General features: G+C 35.9%; 1 protein-coding gene across 1 annotated transcript in view; it reads left to right on the forward strand.

Moving 5' to 3' along the window:
* Csmd3 (CUB and Sushi multiple domains 3) overlaps positions 1-19,724 on the forward strand; it is a 944,903-nt gene that overhangs the window by 724,044 nt on the left and 201,135 nt on the right. Inside the window, exon 32 of the mRNA XM_075961035.1 lies at positions 12,668-12,784. Coding sequence (XP_075817150.1) covers positions 12,668-12,784 — 117 coding nt within the window. The remainder of the gene's footprint in view (positions 1-12,667; positions 12,785-19,724) is intronic.

The raw sequence follows: 19,724 nt of genomic DNA on the forward strand, positions 1-19,724 counted from the left end.
ATTTAAGCTGGCCTATTTAACATTTTTTGGTCCATCCTGGAATATTTGATGCTTTTTCTCAAAAACAGGAATTACTCATACTAAGCAATGACAAAGAAAATAATTAAAATGTGTTGTTTCTATGAGAGACAAATTGGTAAATATTTTTGTCTCCTGTTTTCCCCAGCTGAAACCCTCAGTTTTGGGGTTCTAGTGGTCAGAAGGCGGGGGAACTTGCACTATAAAATTATAATAATTTCATGGAAAGTAAAAATAGTCTTGCCTGGAAAAGTAGGTGAATGCTACTCTTTCTTTTGTCAAATAAAGAAAATTTTACAGAGTTACATTTTTATCTCTAGTGAGCAAAACATTGTCTCCAACATTCCTAAGGGAGATGTACACTTAAGACAAAATTGGTTTCTGTGTTCATCGGAGACTCTGGTCCCAAACTTCATCACACAACTCAGTGAATTAGGCTGAGTTGTTAGAAGTAGGAGTGGATCACTAGGCTTTTCTAAAGAGCCTTAGGTCAATTCAATGATGGGGCCTTTCTCTCTAGTTCCAAGCCCAATCTGATGACCTCCATGGTTCAGAGAATTGATTTATTATGTTATAAAAGAGGGAAAGAAGGGAACCTCAAATGCAGTTAAAATCGTCTTGATCTGCATATCAGGCAAAGAAAAACCTCTGAAAAATATCATGATGAATGACAGAAAGGTAGCAAAAAATTCTATAAATAGAGTAAGGATTTCTAAACATGGTGCACTGATGAAGACTGAGAGTCCTCTTAGAAGTGTCATTTTATAACCTAAGACCAAAGGGGAGGCGAAAATTATAATTAAGTATGATTATCAAAGGATGCAAATACGGTAATTAGTATATTTGTGGGGGACTCGTGAGATAGGATTTACTGTAATAGTGTGAAAGCCACATAGTTTGCATCCTCAGAAGTGACATAAATGTAAGGCAAGTGAGACAGCCTGCCTGTGATCCCACACTCAGGTGTTAGAAAACAAGACATCTCCAGATCAAAACTAGGCAATTGGAGAGCTTGGAGTGCAACTGAGAGACTCTGCCTTAGTATAATATGTAAGTTGAGATGTGATCAACAAAGACACTCAACATTAATCCTTAGACCTTCCAGATGGGCATGCATATGCATCAGTAATCACGCATGTTCACACAAATATGTGAATTATAAACCTACACATACATACAACACATGCACACATAAAATATTGTATCGCTTTCTTTTAATTTTTACTAATTTATTTCCTTTCTTTTTAAAACTTTAAGGCATGTTACAGTGTATCCTATTCATAACCATCTCTCCCTCCCTCAAGTCCTCCCACCAGCCCAGCATATCTCTTAACATCTTCCCAGATTCATGCTTTTTTTTTTACAACCATTTCAAACACTTCGTATGTGCATATGTGTATGAGGGATATATCCATCCTTACCATCACCAAAGAAATGTGGCTCCTCCTCCATCTATAGTCATTCACACATATTAATTTCTCATGTATGGTTTTAGCACCTATTCCACTCTTGCTGGCATTTGTAAACAATTTGATCAAGTGTGGGTAAAATCAGAGGCTGTGAATTTATGTGTGGAACAATCATGCCATATTCAGAGGTGAGAATGTCATACAACTCCTTCTCATCTTCAAGTCTCATATTCTTTCTGTTCCCTCGTTCACCATGTACTCGAAGCCTCCAAGGAGTTGGTATAAGGTTTCATTCAATGCCTGAGCTCTAGCAGCCGCTAGCAAGTCATGCATCTTGAGGAATGATGAGTCTGTATTAACCCTTTGCAGTAAGACATTTCTGTGAAGAAAGATGAGAGCAGCCCAAATCTACAATCATAAACATAAAAGGAGATTGACATGATTCAGCTTCCTATTCATTGCTTCATGACTTCTAGCAGCAGGTCTAGCAACAACTGTACTTTATTAGTCACTATTTTAAATATAATCATAATATATAATTTATTATGTCTTGCATTTCTGTTATTGACAAAATAAGTCACAGTAGCTGATATTACCATGCTTAGTTTTCTATATTAATGTGTTAAGAAGATGCTGAACTTCAAATAGAAAATAATTCTGTTAGGATACAGAAAACATATAGTCTATATTTTCCCTAATGAATTCATGAAACAGAAAAGATCAATTGTATAATATGGAGTTGATATGATAGACAAATGTTTCGCATTTTGTCTAGTAATATTGCTTTTTCTATCTATTCTGAACTTTTGAATTATTATAACGAGTAAAATAGCTTCATCCCTATGTCTCTCAACAACCAGCCAGAAATCGATACTGCATAAAGAAGCTGAATTGAAATGATCCTGTCCTCCTTTGAAAAGCTATGTTGTTTTTTCTTGAGAAATTAGATGATAGATAGATAGATAGATAGATAGATAGATAGATAGATAGATAGATAGATAGATAGATGATAGATAGATATAAATAAATAGAGAAATTATGTCAGCTCTTCCCTGAGGGTAGCAGTGTGTTGTAGATGGTACTAGACAGACTACCTATCTCTCAAGGGAAGAGGAGAGCAATTAAGGAAGTTCCTCATGCCTTCCTGGCTATGCTTTGTGATTTGGAATTGTTGAGGTCTTGTTGATCTTCTTAAAGCCCTAGGGAAGTTCATTACATTTTCTAGAAAATTGGACAGTAGTTCTGTCAGTTCCTTCATTCCTTCTACCTGTGTTTGGATCCGATTGAATAGAGGCTTTATGTTGCTATTTCTATTCGTATTTCTGTCTTCCAAGCATGCTTGGTAAAAGTGCATGTCAAATTTAAGACTAAGTATTTTATTTTTTATTTTAAAAGGGATGGGACTTTTTAAATTAAATTTAGGTATATGACCATAAAAGGTTTGTAAAGTTTTATAAATTTTAAACTGCATATTTAGTCAATTGTAAAATAGTACTAAAGTATATGTTATTAGTTTTATTAATAAGGCAAATTTAGCAAAAGTCCACTGTGTATAGAGGCTTGATTCTATAGGCACAAATAATATACTTGCTTCTAGAGGAACAAATAATATTAAAAATACAGAAGCATTGACTTCATAACCCCAACAATCTAGAAATAGAGATACATATTAATGAGACATATAGATCATGACAGATATGATTATGGATTACAAATTTCTTCCTGAAATTACCCAGTGGAGTTTTGTACAAAAACAGGAGTTTTATATAACTGTAGAGTCCAAGATAGACTTTCAAAAACAAACACTGAGCTGAAGGTTTGGTAGGAAATATTAGAAAAGAGTTATTCTATAAAATCATTTATACTAACATATTTGTGCTTTAAGTAATTTAAAAAATAGCAGATTACCATGATTTAAAAGTCTCAGAAAGTGCAATTCCAACTAAATTGCATGGAGAATTTTAGCTTCAAAAAACATCAATAATTCACTAGCAGTCATCTTAAGTGGTTGTCATTGTCATGTACATTTTATCACAGAATCACAGTGTGTGACTGTCACGGAGGTGGAATTGCAAAAAAGGCAGTGGCTGCTTTTGCATAATAAAATTCTTAGAGGGATGAGGCGAATGTCCAGGAACTGAATAGCACTGTTGGTTATGAAATTTGTCAACAGGTAAAACTCACTCAGCTTTACACGTTGAGCAGATACTTTTACAACATATATCTTCTATCTCAATGCCTAAAATGAGGAGACAAAAATCAATGATATGCTATTCATCGGCTGACTATTTGCATCCCCAGGACTGCTACTGAATTTCTATAAGTCAGTAGAAAAGATATATCCAAGTATGGTAGCTAATTCATAGCCTTTGCCATTGAATTACTTTCTCTAGAAATATGTACTGATGGAATCCATCGTTGCCAGAGTAGTGATGGGTAAATGGAATATCTTCCTACTCAATAATATTAGATAAATGAGTCTAATAATTGTTTGATCAGTGAGGTGACATATGTAGAGGGTAAGCCTGTTGAGTTTACATATTAAGCCTTTACAGTTGCTTATAAGCCAGTAATTACCACGTTGTGAAAAATTACTATTAAAGTCATATAATGGGCTAGAGTGATGGCTCAGCAGTTAAGATCTCCTACTTCTCTTGCAGAGAACCCATGTTTGGTTTCTGAAATCATACTGGGCTGCTCATATCCTCTTGTAACTTAAGATCTATGGGGGAAAAATCACTATCTTTAGACTCTGTAGGCACTTTATTTTACCCATGTGCCTCTCACCCCAATATATGCATAGGCATAACAAAATAGATATTTGAGAAAATAGGAACTTATGAAAGAAAATCATTACAAGGGGATGGAGAATGATTTCAGCCTCTTTTCTGAAATAAACAAGGCAAAGAAAAGCTCACAGCAATATTATTTTCCTTTATATGGATAAATATATGAGATTATACCAAAAATATAGTGGCAAATAAAAGCTAAACTAAATTTAAGTATAATTATAATTTAAAAAGTGTTTTTCATCTTTATGGAGTTAAAGCAAAAAGAACACATCATTAGAAGCATTTGTCTGAGGCAGGTAAGCAAATTGAAACACTTAGGTTTATATAGGAAGTATAAACTAAGCCATGAAAGGGATATCTGAATACTTGGAGATTCTCACATAGCTGTCTGTGTTAAAATTCACAGCAGACAGCTTAAGGGTCAGGAGAGGTTTTATATTTTAAAACAATGTTCCATGGGGCGCTAACTTTCAAATGTGTTCCACAGGAGGATTTATACTTTGTGACATTCAATAAGGCTATATCAGGGCATACGTAATTTATGAGAAGTGTACCAGCGGTTTTGTAAGGTACAGCATTTCTTTCAAATTGAAGAATCACAGGTCACAGCTAGTAAATTATTGATTTAATATAGTGCACGGCTCCTTTGTGACCTGTAAAAAGTCTTCACTTTTCAAAGTACCTTCTGAGAATAATTTATATATCATAATTTTCATTGCACAGTATATTTGACAATAAATTATACATTACACAGCTAAAGAGATAGATAGGAAATTCCCATCAGCTTGAGGCTATGCTGCATGTATTATGAGGTCTCTAAGATACCCAAACACTCCAGAAGTGTCTCTTCATTTAAATGGTATGCTATTCTATGTCACGCTGTGGCAAAGTGACACTTGTTCTTCTCTCTTGCACACTCATGTCTTTGTTCAAAGCACAAGTGAAAGCTTTCTTCATTGCATGACAAACTAGAGCCTTGTTTGTGTCTTTCTTGTCTGCTCTTTCACTGCATGTACAATTCAAGAATACAGCAATCATAGGTACATGATCATTTGATACTAAGTTCATTTTACTTAGTACATCTGGTTTTTGATTTTGTGGTTTGTTTTTGTGAATGCCTGTGTTATGTCTGTGTGTGCCTGTGTGTAAGTCTATATGTGTGTGTCCCTGTGTGTTTATGTCTGTATGTGTATGTGTGTGTACTTGTATGTGTATTTCTGTGTGTATGCCTGTGTGTATGTCTGCGTGTGTTTACCTGTGTCTAAATGTTTGTGTGTGTGCCTGTTTGTGTGTATGTCTGTGTGTGCATTTCTCTGTGTATGACTGTGTCTCTCTGTCTGTGCCTCGTGTGTGTGTGTGTGTGTGTGTGTGTGTGTATGAAGAGGAGGGTCTAGGCAAGGTTCCTGGCTTTGTTAGTGTTATTTAGTTGAATTGACTTTTTGTTTACTTGTTTTTTTAAAGAAAGAGAGAAAAATTGGCTTCGAATTGTTGGGTTGGGGGAAGTATCTGTGAACAGCTAGGGGAAGAGAAAACCATGACCAGAATATGCTGTATAAAAAAATAAGTTTTTAAAAAAATCTTTAATTATAAGCACAATTTAAACTATGCAGATGACTGTATACACTCACTGGAGGTAGTCCCAAATGGATACAACATTGTATGGATTAATTACTTTCAATTGGCATGGATTTGCAGTTCCCTTAGTGGAATCCAGTATCTGCGCAGCCCTCGTGTTTAAACACTATATTATTGATTATTCTCAAATGTTTAAAGCTACTTACCTTCCATATTGCAGTAACCCCTAGTGCAAAGCTGTAGTGATTCCCAGTAACCAAAGGAATAGCAAAAAAATGGAGGTGGCATCAGAGGAAGAAAACAATGTTGTGTATGGTTGGATATTAAAGGACCTATTTGGACTTTGACTTGGACTTAGGTGATTTTCCTAGCATGATTCCTACTAAATAGAATCGTGTTGTACGTTTTGGATATCATTTCTCATCAGTCTCACCTTGCTAATTAAAGTTTACTTAGTAGTTATAGGGAACTTTTTTTTTTTTTTTGCTTTACACTGTTCTTAAAGAAAAATGTGAGCCACGATAAGACTTGCATGTTAGAAAAATCAATAGCAGGCGAAAGCGTACTGGTGATTGAAATAGCCATGTAGAAACTGTTGAGAGACTGAATTATAGCAGATAATGGGGAAAAGATAGAGAGAAGCTGATAAATGGTCCTATGGCACAAACAACAAACCAGTGTTTTATTTGACCTTGAGTCTAGGAGAGAGAAAAAGAATAATGGCCCGTTTCAGAAAGAGAATTTAAATATGCACATCCATAAAATAATTTGGCTTTGTATGTAAACTCAAAATATAATTCTCCAGTCCTGCAAAGTAATGATTAATTATAATTAGCTATAAAAACACTAGGACAGTGGCCAAGATGGTGCATTTCAGCAAAAGCAATGTGTTGCTTTGATAAGTGTGTTCTGGAGAAGTCTGCTCACATAAGATGCAATTTGAGAAGGAGTTTCTATCATCGAAGGGTTTTACAGCATACTTAGAAATACATAAAATACAATATCATGTAAAAAGGATAGCAATTTCTTCTTTGTCTCCTTTCTACATTTTAAGCACAGAACTGTGATTTTTTTTTTCATTGAAAACAGATTTTTGTCTCAACACCATACATCCTGACCACGGTTTCCCCTTCCTCCTCTTCTCCCAGATCCTCACCCTCTCTCCCTCAGATCCAGCACTTCTCCATTTCTTTTTCAGAAAAGAGCAGACCTCAGAGACATGGCAGTCAGTCAGGATAAAACAAGATATGATATGATATATGATATATTATATGATACGATATGATAAGGCAAAAGCCCTCATATTGAGGCTGGACAAAGCAATCCAATAGGCTGAAAAAGAGTCTCAAGAGCAGGAAAGAGAGTCAGAGCTAAGCCCACTGCCACTGTTAGGAGTCCCACAAAAGCACCCCGCTAATAACAGAGGGCCTGGTGTAATTCCATGCAGGCTTCATTTTTTTCCCTTTTTTTTCCCTATGTGTGTTGATGTAAGCCCTGCTTAGTTCCTTCTGTGAATCTAATAACATACCATCAAAATATAATTTTATAGTTTAATTTGAAATGAGGATCAATTGAGTCCTCCTGTTTGAAGTCTTATGATAACTACAAGCTCTTTTGAAAAATCAGTCAGTTTAAGGAAAGGATAAAAAGTTCTTCATATACCGTTTTATCTTCTGATTATTAAGACAAAGGAAAGCAAAAGCTGCCCTTTCCCTGACTTCACCACTGTGAAGAAATTGAACTAGAACTGTGAACATGTAGAGATGAGAAAGAACAATACTTGGGGACTTCGTGAAGTCTATTTATCCTGGATAAATAAAGCAGATCCACCACACCAGATCTCTGTTAGTGTAATCTCCCCTGGTTTATATGATCACGTGCTTCATAGTTATTGCCTACCTGTGCTAGCTTAGGCTTCATTGGCTGCACATTTGGACAAGCTGACTGTAAGAAACGAAGAACACAGGCTTTCGAGAACTTTCCAGGATCTGTAGTTAGTGGCCATAGAACATAAAGAGGTCATCTCCATACATCCATACAGAAACCCTTCGTGTTTACACATGAAAACTTCAGTCAAAGCCCTTCATTTCTATTATGCAAAATAGAACACATGAAGCCAATCCAAGCTAATCCAAGCTAATTGGCACGGAAAACGTGGGGTGCCAGAACGTTCACTCCTGACTTAGTCACAGGGCTCAACCACGAATTAAAAGACATCACTTTCATTCATACCCCCAATATAAAAATAAGAATTCCTACTGTGTAAATTCAAATTATTGTCTTAAGTTTAGAGGACCTTAAAATCAGGAAGAAACGTGCAACCCACCATTTGTTCTTCAGTTACTCTCTCACGTACAGCAGTTGCAGACAAGTAAGGTTATCAGGGCTGAAATAAGGTTACACCTGACTACTTTCGTTTCAATTGATAAGCGGGTGATGAAAGCTACGAACCCTTTCCTGACTATCACCAAGTCAATGTGCTGTTTCTCGAAATTTTTGCATTTGTTATTTTACTCCAATTATCAATGTGTTTTTATTAAATATTTTAAACAAATACCATGAAATCACCAAACACTAGCTGGATCAATACAAACTGTGTTAGTTTTTAAAAATATTTCTTTTTTTTTTCAGTTTATTTTTATTTATTTTTCCATTCAAAAATTTACACTTCCTCCCCTCCTCCCATTCCCCTTCTGCTCCCCTTCTCACTCTCCTCCCTCCCCCTACCTCCTTAAGAGAGGGCAGGGAACCCAAGCCCACATCCAGGCCTAGGAAGCTTTGCATCCAAATAGACTAGGATCCCCAAAAGCCAGTGCATGAAGTAGAAACAAGTCCCAGTGCCTTCTTTTTAAGCTTTGACTAGAAATTCATCAAACGTTTGGCCTTTTCAAACTGTCACAGTTCTTGAGACACATAACTATTCTACTGTCTTTGGAAACACACACTAGGCTATCAGGGTTCTCTTGCAGGGATTCCAACCCTGCCATATACAGCCAGACTTCAGTTGTTCTCTGAAACAAGGCCAGCAAAGCTAATACCACATGGACAACACTACCAAGTTATACTGAAGGCTAGATGACTAATCCAGCCCCCTTTGGCTGAACTTACTCCATCCTCTGTGGCCATCTTCCTATTGTCATAGTTATAGAACAGGAGGTCTCCGATCTCTTTAATAATTGCAGCTACCTTCAGAGAACTATCTGAATGCTCTGCTCTCTTAAAATTTCTCTGCCAAAAAGATTAGTTCATTTCCACTAAATTCAGCTTTGCTCAGATTCCTAGGATGGGGCCGAAGGAACCCAGATGCCTGAAAAAAAGAACACACACACACACACACACACACACACACACACACACACAAAATCAGTGAACATCTGAAATCTCATGATGCAGATATCAACTCTTCAAATTTCCAATAGCATTCTTGTCTTCTAAGAAACTTGTATTTAAAAATCTTAAGTAACTAGATAAATGAAGCCAGAGCTAAGAATCAGACTATTAAACTTCAATATTGATAACAGGTGAGGAAAAATAAAATTTCTCACGAACTCATATCCTTTCCCTGGGAAGATACACCATGAAAGACTTACAGAATCTGCTGCCCGGTGAGTTTGCATGTAAGCAGGACAGAGCCCAGCAAGGAAAAAGGGAACACTATAAAAAGGAGCAAGAGGCAGGGCCTCTAGGATTATGGGTTTTGCAAAACTCTTTCAGTATGAAGGCCATAGGTATGGGGAAGAAAATGAAGGGTGTTTTTTTTTTTTTTCCATTTGCTACTTGTAAGTAACATTTAGCCATTTGAAGCCATTCTTTTTGGTTGAACTTTATTTTCTCTGAACTTGCAACATACTTTCTTTATTGCTTCCTTTATTTATTTATTCATTCATTTATTTATTTATTTATTTATTTATTTATTTATTTATTTATAAAAAATTTCCACCTCATCCCATTTCCCTCCCTCTCCAGTACTAAGAGCAGCCAGGGTTCCCTGCCCTGTGGGAGGTCCAAGGTCCTCCCCCCTCCATCCAGGTCTAGGAATGTGAGCATCCAAACAAACTAGGCTCCCACAAAGCCAGTACATGCAGTAGGATCAAAACCCAGTACCATTGTCTTTGGCTTCTCAGTCAGCCCTCATAGTCAGCCACATTCAGAGAATCCGGTTTCATCACATGCTCCTTTAGTCCCAGTCCAGCTGGCCTTGGTGAGCTCCCATTAGATCATTCCCACCGTCTCCATGGGTGGACGCACCCCTCGCAATCCTGACTTCCTTGCTCATGTTCTCCCTCCTTATGCTCCTCATTTGGACCTTGGGAGCTCAGTCCAGTGCTCCAATGTGGGTCTCTGCCTCTATCTCCATCTATCACCAGATGAAGGTTCATATTCATCTTTTTTTGGTCTGGGTTATCACACTCAGTAAAGTGTTTTATATTTCCATCCATTTGCATGCAAAATTCAAGATGTCATTGTTTTGTACCACTGAGTGGAACTCTAAAGTGTATATGTGCCACACCTTCTTTATCTATTCTTCTATTGAGGGGCAGCTAGGTTGTTTCCAGGTTCTGGCTATTACAAATAGTGCTGCTATGAACATATTTGAACAAATGCTTTTGTAGTATGACTGGGCATCTCTTGGGTATATTTCCAAGAGTGGAATTGCTGGATCCTGAGGTAGGTTGACTCCCAGTTTCTTGAGAAACCGCCACACTGATTTCCAATGTGGTTGCACAAGTTTGCACTTCCACCAACAATGGATGAGTGTTCCCCTTACTCCACATCCTCTCCAGCATAGGCTATCATTGGTGTTTCTGATTTTAGCCATTCTGACAGGTGTAAGATGGTATCTCAAAGTTGTTTTGCTTTGCATTTCCCTGATCACTAAGGAGGTTGAGCATGACCTTAAGTGTCTTTTGGCCATTTGAACTTCTTCTGTTGAGAATTCTCTGTTCAGTTCAGTACCCCATTTTTAATTGGGTTAATTGGAGTTTTAATGTCTAGTTAATCTAGTTTCTTGAGTTCTTTATATATTTTAGAGATCAGACCTTTGTCTGATGTAAGGTAGGTGAAGGCAACCCAGTCAGTGGGTTGCCTTTCTGTCTTAGTGACAGTGTCCTTTGCTTTACAGAAGCTTCTCAGTCTCAGGAGGTTCCATTTATTCATTGTTGCTCTTATTGTCTGTGCTACTGGGGTTCAATGTAGGAAGTGGTCTCCTGTGCCAATGTGTTGCAGACTACTTCCCACTTTCTCTTCTATCAGGTTCAGTGTGGTCAGATTAATATTGAGGTCTTTAATCCATTTGGACTTCAGTTTTGTTCATGGCAATAGATATGGTCTATTTTCATTCTTCTACAGGTTGACATCCAGTTATGCCAGCACCCATTTGTTAAAGATGCTTTCTTACTTCCATTGTATAATTTTAGCTCCTTTGTTGAAAATCAGGTGTTCATAGGTTTGTGATTAATATCCGGGTCTTTGATTTGATTCCATTGGTCAACATCTCTGTTTTTGTGCCAGTACCAAGCTGTTTTCATTACTGTAGCTCTGTAATAGAGTTTGAGGTCAGGGATGGTAATGCCTCCGGAAGTACTTTTATTGTATAGGATTGTTTTGGTTATCCTGTTTTTTTTTTTTATATAAAGTTGATTATTATTTTCTCAAGGTCTGTGAAGAACTTTTTTGGGATTTTGATGGGGATTGCATTGCTTCCCTTTAGCTAACCAAGAACCTTTGGTGTAATCTCCAACCATGTTTTAGCTACTTTTTCTTATTGTGCGTGTTTTTCAACCTTGTTTGCTTCCTTAGAGACTATCAGCTCTCCTGAATGTAAGGCTGTTTAGTAGGTGCTTAAGTTCCTCTGAGTACCAGACCAGAAATGGCTGGATCCTCTCTATGAACCCTAGGGAATCTTCTGCTTTTAAGATTGGAATCACTTCTTATTAACTTATCAGAAGTTTTCAGTTTCATCTTTTTGTGAAATTGGGTCTAAGTGAGTCAGTGCCAGGGAACCATGGACTTGTTTGCCTTCATGGCAGATAAAGATGGGGGGGGGATAGACAGCTTAGATCAGTGGTTCTCAATCTTCCCAATGCTGCAACCCTTCAATTCATTTCTCCATGTTGTGATGACCCAACCATACCTATTTTCTTTTCTTTCTTTTTTTTCTTGTTTTTTTGAGACAGGATTTCTCTGTGGCTTTGGAGCCTGTCCTGGAACTAGCTCTGTAGACCAGGCTGGTCTCGAACTCACAGAGATCCTCCTGCCTCTGCCTCCCGAGTGCTGGGATTAAAGGCGTGCGCCACCATCGCCTGGCCCAACCACCAATATTTTCATTGCTCTTTCATAACTGAAATTTTGCTACTATTACGAATCATAATGTAAATATCTGATATACAGGATTTCTAATATGCAACACACAGCTAGAGAATCACTGGCTTAGAGTTAGGGAATGTACTTGTAGCATCATGCATTCCAATGTATAGAAATAATACACTTGCGAGCAGTGTAATTATTATGGAGCCTGAGTGAGTAACATTTCAATACCTAGCTCCTCTCCTCCACACGTACGTGTTTTCTCATTGTTATGATATTATTAATTTTATGAGATAATAAATGAAAGGCTATCATTATTACTTTTAGAAATAACTGTTATAACAGTTATATTGCTTTGCTTCTGAGGAGAGTAAATCTCATTGCTCATTAAGTTTTATATATACTTTATTTCAATATTTAGTGCTGATGATAGTTCTATATGTAAGGAAAATAAAATTTAGTGTTTTAAATTCAGCAATGAATTTCCTATAGGTCATGAAGATTTTCCTCTTTTAAGTTTTCTAATGTTTTAAATAAAAACAATATTTTATCATTTTTATTTACCAGCACCCTGTGGAAGTCGTTCAACAGGTTCAGAAGGCACTGTCCTATCACCAAACTACCCCAAAAATTACAGTGTGGACCACAATTGTGTCTATTCTATAGCAGTCCCCAAGGAGTTTGGTAAGTAAGAGACAACTCACTGTGAATTCTTTCATTTCTAGACATGTTTGATTTTCATTATATGGTATTTGAACAATTTTCATGAGAATATTTACTGCTCAAAAAGTGCTTTACTCTGCAATCATTTAGGTGGTAGATTTGTATTAATACTGAGGTCATTTTATTTAATCTGAAATAACAGTCAAGTATACAGGTGAACAACAATACAAAAATGAAAACAGGATTGTTTTTAATTTTTAAAAATAAGAACATCCAGTAACCTTGCAAGTGCCTTCATATTGGGTTTTCATAAAATGAAAAATTACTGGAGCAGATAACAAAATCTTCTCTGCAATATGTACATAAGTTTAAACATGTAACTATTGCAGCAGTAACAGAATTATTTATAAAACATATATGAGGCTTATAATTCATGAACACATTTCCCAGAGTTGAAGTGTTTTGGTTTCGCAAACATAATTTCTAGAACAACAACTATAAAATGGCAACAAGGAACATTTCAGATCCTCTTATTAACCTGACACTCTTTTCTATATTAGCACTGAGAATAAATTATGTCCTTTGCAGTCTCAACATTCCCATGATTGATTGTGGGTCTTAGAAGTCACCGAGAGGGCTTATAATGGTTTTGGATCTGAGATCCAGCTGGAGCTGTCCCAGATTAAGCCCTGTTTATGCATGGTTAGGCAAAGAGTAGCAGTAAATAGAGGGAGAGTGGCTGAAAGTTAATAAACTCCCCTAAATTCAGATTGACAGCATTCTGCTGTATGGACAAAGAATTTTTTTGTGAAATCATCATGAATATCTGGGTCTAGAACATCCAGTATTCTGTGAGAAGATCATGGATTTTATCAGTAGAGACTGTTGGACAACAACTTAATATTTCTGCTGATGATACATAATAAGCTGATGCGTCCAGTCCAATTTCTTTAAACCAGATACTACCCATACATTCTCCTTTCCTCCTCTATATCTAGTCTAAGACTTTCCACTAAATTGAGAACAGGGCCATCAGACAGGAAGTATTTATCTTTTCATTTTGTCATTGTGATAGGGCTACTATGTGAGCATTAACAAGATGTCAATTTCAGTACTGTGTGAAGTATTTCTTCAACCTAGAATACAAGATCGACTTTAACAAGTTTGAGTTTTTCGATGTTGAGAAGAGTGACATAATCCTTTTGTGTGGGTCATTGCCTTTTTGTGATCATGATCATCCTCTGCCTTATGGAATTTTATGGATCCCAGATGCAAAAACTATTACATGGCCATTGAGAGAAACCTGTCAATGATTGTACAGAAATTTGCATGGCTCACAAAATTCTCTGGAAAGCTATTAATCATCTCTGTTATAGTCTCATTATTGATAGACTTGTGGCCACAATAGTTAAAAATACAAAAATTCCTCACTTTATTTTCTGGAATTTATACATGCTTGTCACCATGGAGATATTTCACAATAGTTTGTATATGTTTCATAAGAGAAAAAAATGGTTGATTGAAATAGTAATTAATTAATATATTCCTAATTAACATAATTTTATTTTAGCAGATTAATACAAATTGAATTTGATCCTCTTAGTTTACAAATAATTCCATATGGTGATAAACAAGAGTGGTTTTAAAACTAATTGAGGGAATTGAATCTCAAGTTATCAGTAGATAAACTAAAGTATATGTTGGCCTATTAATAAAAATAGTTTTATTTTATAAATGTTCAATATATTCTAAACATTTTAATTTTAATTTAACCCCTTTTGTTTTCTTTGAGAAAAATTCATAATATCATTAAGTCCCAGCATCTTTATTTGTGACATTGAGATTCAGTCCATAGGAAAGGACTGGAAAAAGGAAGAGAGATGTGTGTATCTAAAGTATGTTTCTTAAGCACCATCCTCAGAAACACTGGGTGTGAGAATGACGATTTAGTGCCTGGTTTCTGCGTTCAGGTTCAGCTCAACAACTCACGTCTGTTGGAGTTATTAGGGAAAAAAAAATCACATTTTCAGCCCAGAATTACTTTTCTCATCTCCAAAACTGGTGATGATCACTGTTTAAATCATGAGATTATAGTATAACTAAATTTAACAATGTGAGTAAATCCTTAACATAAAGTCAAACACGTGAACACATTTTCATTTGCATTCACCTTCATATGGAAGACCCTCCAGCCCTCCTTCTTCCTCCAAGAGGTCAAGAAATCAAGTGACCTACATATTCAGTCAACTAGCTCTTAAAAGTCACATAGCTTAAAATGAAATAATCATTTTTATTATTTATTTAAGACATCAAAAGTTAAGTTGTGAAAATAAATATTGGATTTTCAAACATGTACTTATCCAACTTTTCCAATTGTGCCTCAGAGGTTACTGTGGGAATTAAACAGTTGATTGACCAGTTTGGGAATTAAACCACCATAGTCAACATCTTCCTGTCTGTATTTCTAACTCTTTAGTGTGAGATGATTAAGCAAAAGTCAGTGGTTCCCTACAAATCAAATTCCTATTTTACCTCTGTCTGCTCTCATTCTTGCTTTGCCATAATTCGCTGCTATTGCCGCATCGAGCTATTTCTTATTGCTTTTTGCTATCACTTTATCAAGTACCACTTCTCACATTTTTCTTGACTCCTTCCATTCCTTTCAACTTATGATCGTTCCCTCTTTTCTATCTTTTATATCGGAATGCTCATAGAACTTGACTTGTAAATCATTTAGCACATTATCTGTCCAGTACACTCAGTTCATTTGTAGAAACTGCCTTTTGACAGGAATTTTGAAATAGTTACGCTTAGAGAAAATTCATACATAAAAGCTTTAACAGTGAGCATATTCTATGTTATTCATAGAAGATCATCTACATGGCTTTACATATGCCATGCTATCTCTCAATAAGTCTACAATGACAGGTTTTTTTTCAGTGTTGGGAAAGGAAGACAACTACTTCACATGACACCCTATGAGTCTCAGCAGTGTATGTTTTCTGAAACTGTTCATTTATTTGTTTTTGCCTGGTATTCACTTAGGATAAATATGTACAAATTTTGACTTTGCTTTTTGGGAGCAGATTGTGTCCCATTAAATACATATTCTTCTTTATCTCTGGATAAGAAGATTGGCAACTCAAAAAGTTTCCAAAAACCTCATTGGTTTTCCTTTGAACCTCATATCTTTGCTCAGTTGATCAATATTTACACTCTAGGATTACAATCCTATTTCCATGAAAAAATAACAATTCTTGATTAGTTAGATAGTTTACTACTGTTTTGTTCTTGTTTTATAATATATTAAGCTATTTTATTTTACTTTGGAATTGATACAGTTATTAGCAAAATGTATTTTAATTTTTTTCTTTTTCAATTTTTAATCATGAGTTTTTGTTTTCTTACAGTTTGGTTTCTTTGTAATTCATGCATTATTAAGTGATAAAATATGGAACCCAGCTCTTATTTTGACTTCTGTGTGGGTGAAATACTGTAGTAGGTGAAAGAACTCTTAGAATGGTAAAACAGAAAGTGATTTATTAATATAAACATATAACAAACAGAACATCAGGACCCAAGTAAATCAGATAATCAGGAAAGTAGAGCTAGTAAAACTGGTTAGAAAATGTGGATGTCTTTTCTAAAAATCAGCTGGAAAATCAAGCAGAAATTAGGATAATTGACAACTGCATCAAAAAATTAAAGTTTTGATTTGATTTTGATTATGTTGTTTTTAGAACTTTCTCTTGAAATGACAGACACTAACATTTTTATTGTAAATATCAATGAGTAAAATACAAAACTAAAGATATGAGTCAGGTAGCTTGCAAACAAAATCCTTTAGGTATGGAGAAGACAGAAATTAAGGAAACTTGAGTATTTGTTTTCATGAAACAGAATAATTTACATAACCTTGACTAACACACAGAATTAGCTTCACCTGGTGCTAGTGAAACACCATCTGTGTCTATCTTCCAAACTTTATTTCTTCTCAGTCACAATCTTCTTCCTTCTGAGGCATTCTCTGTAAAGCATGGTACATAAATTCCAAAAGGCTATTGGAATTACGTGCTACACACATAGTAGCTTAAAGCAATAAAAATTAATTCTCTTAGTTCCAGAGGCTAGACATTTGAAAGTTAGGTGTTATGAAGACACATACACCCTGCAGGCTCCGGCAAAACATCTTCCTGGCTGTGGTAACTGTAAGCAATCCCTGACTTTCTGAACTGATAAATGAATAACTGTTACACTCAACTCAATGAGAAATTTTCAGGACCCTGTCTCTCTGTCTGACAATTATTCTGTTGGATCCTAATGATAACCATTATTTAGGATGCACTTAAATCAATCTCATACCACTTTGCTTCTTAACTAATTAAATCTTCTAAGATCACCTTTCCATGCATGATTATATTCTGAGCTTCTGCACTGGTATCAGTTTGGGGGCAATATTTAATAAAGACAGTAAAGTATAACTTAGATTAGCATAATTTAATGTAGAAAACTTAATTAATCACCACATAAGTAACATAACAGGTATTCACTATATAGACTAAAAACTGTTTGAAATTTTATAGAGATTCTTAATTCTTAAAATATCTTGAGTATAATATATGTCTTGACTTAATTTTCTGGTCAGATTTCTACAAAGTTATGTCTTATGAAAGATCCTGCTTTGACTTATAGTTCTTCACATATGTCACCTTTAGGCTAGATTTTGAGGGTGAGATCCAGGAACTGGGTATAAAATCTTCCCTTGGGCAGGTAATATATGTTTCTTCTCTTACTGGACCACTGGCTCCAGCTCTTCATTACCTACCCATGCTTCAGCCTGCCGAACCTTTAATCATCTGAGTTTTCTTCAGTCTACTTCTTAAAAAAATATCATGGAATAAAAACGGACTCGCTAAACATAGCGGACAATGAGGACTACTGAGAACTCAAGAACAATGGCAATGGGTTTTGATCCTACTGCACATACTGGCTTTGTGGGAGCCTAGGAAGTTTGGATGTTCACCTTACTATACCTGGATGGAGGTGGGTGGTCCTTGGACTTCCCACAGGGCAGGGAACCCTGATTGCTCTTAGGGCTGATGAGGGAGGGGGACTTAATTGGGGGAGGGGGAGGTAAATGGGAGGCAGTGGCAGGGAGGAGGCAGAAATCTTTAATAAATAAAGAAAGAAAGAAAAGAAAAACAAAAAAAATTTAAAAAAAAGAAAAAATATTTCATGCATGGCTGCAGGTGTGAACCTTTTTGTTGCTTCTATTGCTGGAGTCAGAGTTTCAATATACAGCCCCAAGACATTAACTATCTTGCTTACCCCAACATTTCAATAACAAGGTTGTGATGCTGCCTTCAGCTCAAAAGAGTTTTTCGTTTCAATTTTAATTAGAGATTTTTGTTTGCTTTTAAATAGCATTCCACATCTTCATTTTTTTCTTTTGCTATATATACATTTCTTTTTCTGGCAAGAATCCTAACATTACAAAAACTTGTTTTTCTTATGCTATTATCTATGCTACAGAATTAAAGTTTTACAGTGTCTTTACAGTTATTTATTTACTTATAGTTATTTTTGCCATAATGTGTATATATGTGTCCACTCATATGCCACACCATGTATATGGTGGACAACGGGCAAGGAAGGTGAAACTTTCATTAAATGTCATCATCGTTCTTTGTGATAGGTGTAATAAGAGCCCTGGTCCCTATCATGTATGTGTATAAGTTATCCATTGAGTATGTGGGTATCTTGACAAAGTATGAATGGTTTTGATTAATTGAAATATTGGGCATCTATAAGGGAAGTCATTTCTAAAGATGTCTACCTAATAAAGAGCAAGTTTGAAAAGAGGAAAAGGGCTGTCATGAATAACATTATAAGAACAGACCTTTGGCAATGGTCCCAGGATATGCAAGAATGCTCAGACCACACTAACTCTTCACAATTGCATAATATCTTAAAACAGAAAATAAAAAAGACACTGGTTCAACTCTTTATACTAGCCCTTTTCAAAAGTTTCATGAATAATGTATTGAAGTAGCAGATGTCAAGATATAACAGGCATATGTGCTAGTAATGCTCACACAGTCTCTAGAGGAAACACACACTGCTTTGCTGGTCACTCAGTGTATCCCAAGGAAGTTAGGTTGTTTAGAGGTCCTCAGAGTAGGCGACCTCCTATAAGGCTATGACTACCAGTACAGGCATGAAGACGTGAAAGGGTATGCAGCACATTTGTGGGTTGTGACAGAGGGAATAGGTTTGGCTAGCGTATAAGAATGGTTTCCATTTCAGAAAGTCAGTATTTGGGTTTGATGATGATATAGTCTTTGAAAGACAAGATAACTCTCAATAATTCTTAGTTTGAGACAATGTTCTTCAATTTGCTAGATAGTAGAACCTCTCTTTCTTTGGTGAGTACTTTTGTGAATATCAGGATGTCTCAGATAACTGTGAAAAATGAAGATACTTATAGGATGATGTTATAAAGTGTGATTTTTTTTAACCTGTGTATCACACAAAAAAATTGGAGCCTGTATTTTCTTGGCTGCACCAAAGAGGCCGTTGCAGTGGCTTGGTCATGAAAGAGCTTTAACAAAGGTGGCTTGAAGCTTCTTTTGTGGAGGATGGATTGTGCTGTCATTATGTGTGCAAACTGAGAGGCTACTGGGATGGGCAATTAGAAGAGCATATGTATCAAATCAATGGCAGCAAAATATTTATCAGCTTAACATTAGTTGTGCTCAATAATTTTAAGAAAATTGCCAATAGATCTCTAAAATAGTAAGGACATGGAATTGTTTCACAATGTACCCGGAGATTTAATTTACTTTGACGTTTAAAATACACACATTATGCTGTGAAGTGGTTAAATTGTAAAGTTAACTGCCTCATATTTTCTGCTAAGTCTTGGATATTGGATTTCAGTCTCTGAAGGCCTTATTTTATT

Source organism: Microtus pennsylvanicus, chromosome 2, assembly GCF_037038515.1.
Source record: "Microtus pennsylvanicus isolate mMicPen1 chromosome 2, mMicPen1.hap1, whole genome shotgun sequence".
NCBI lineage: Eukaryota > Metazoa > Chordata > Mammalia > Rodentia > Cricetidae > Microtus > Microtus pennsylvanicus.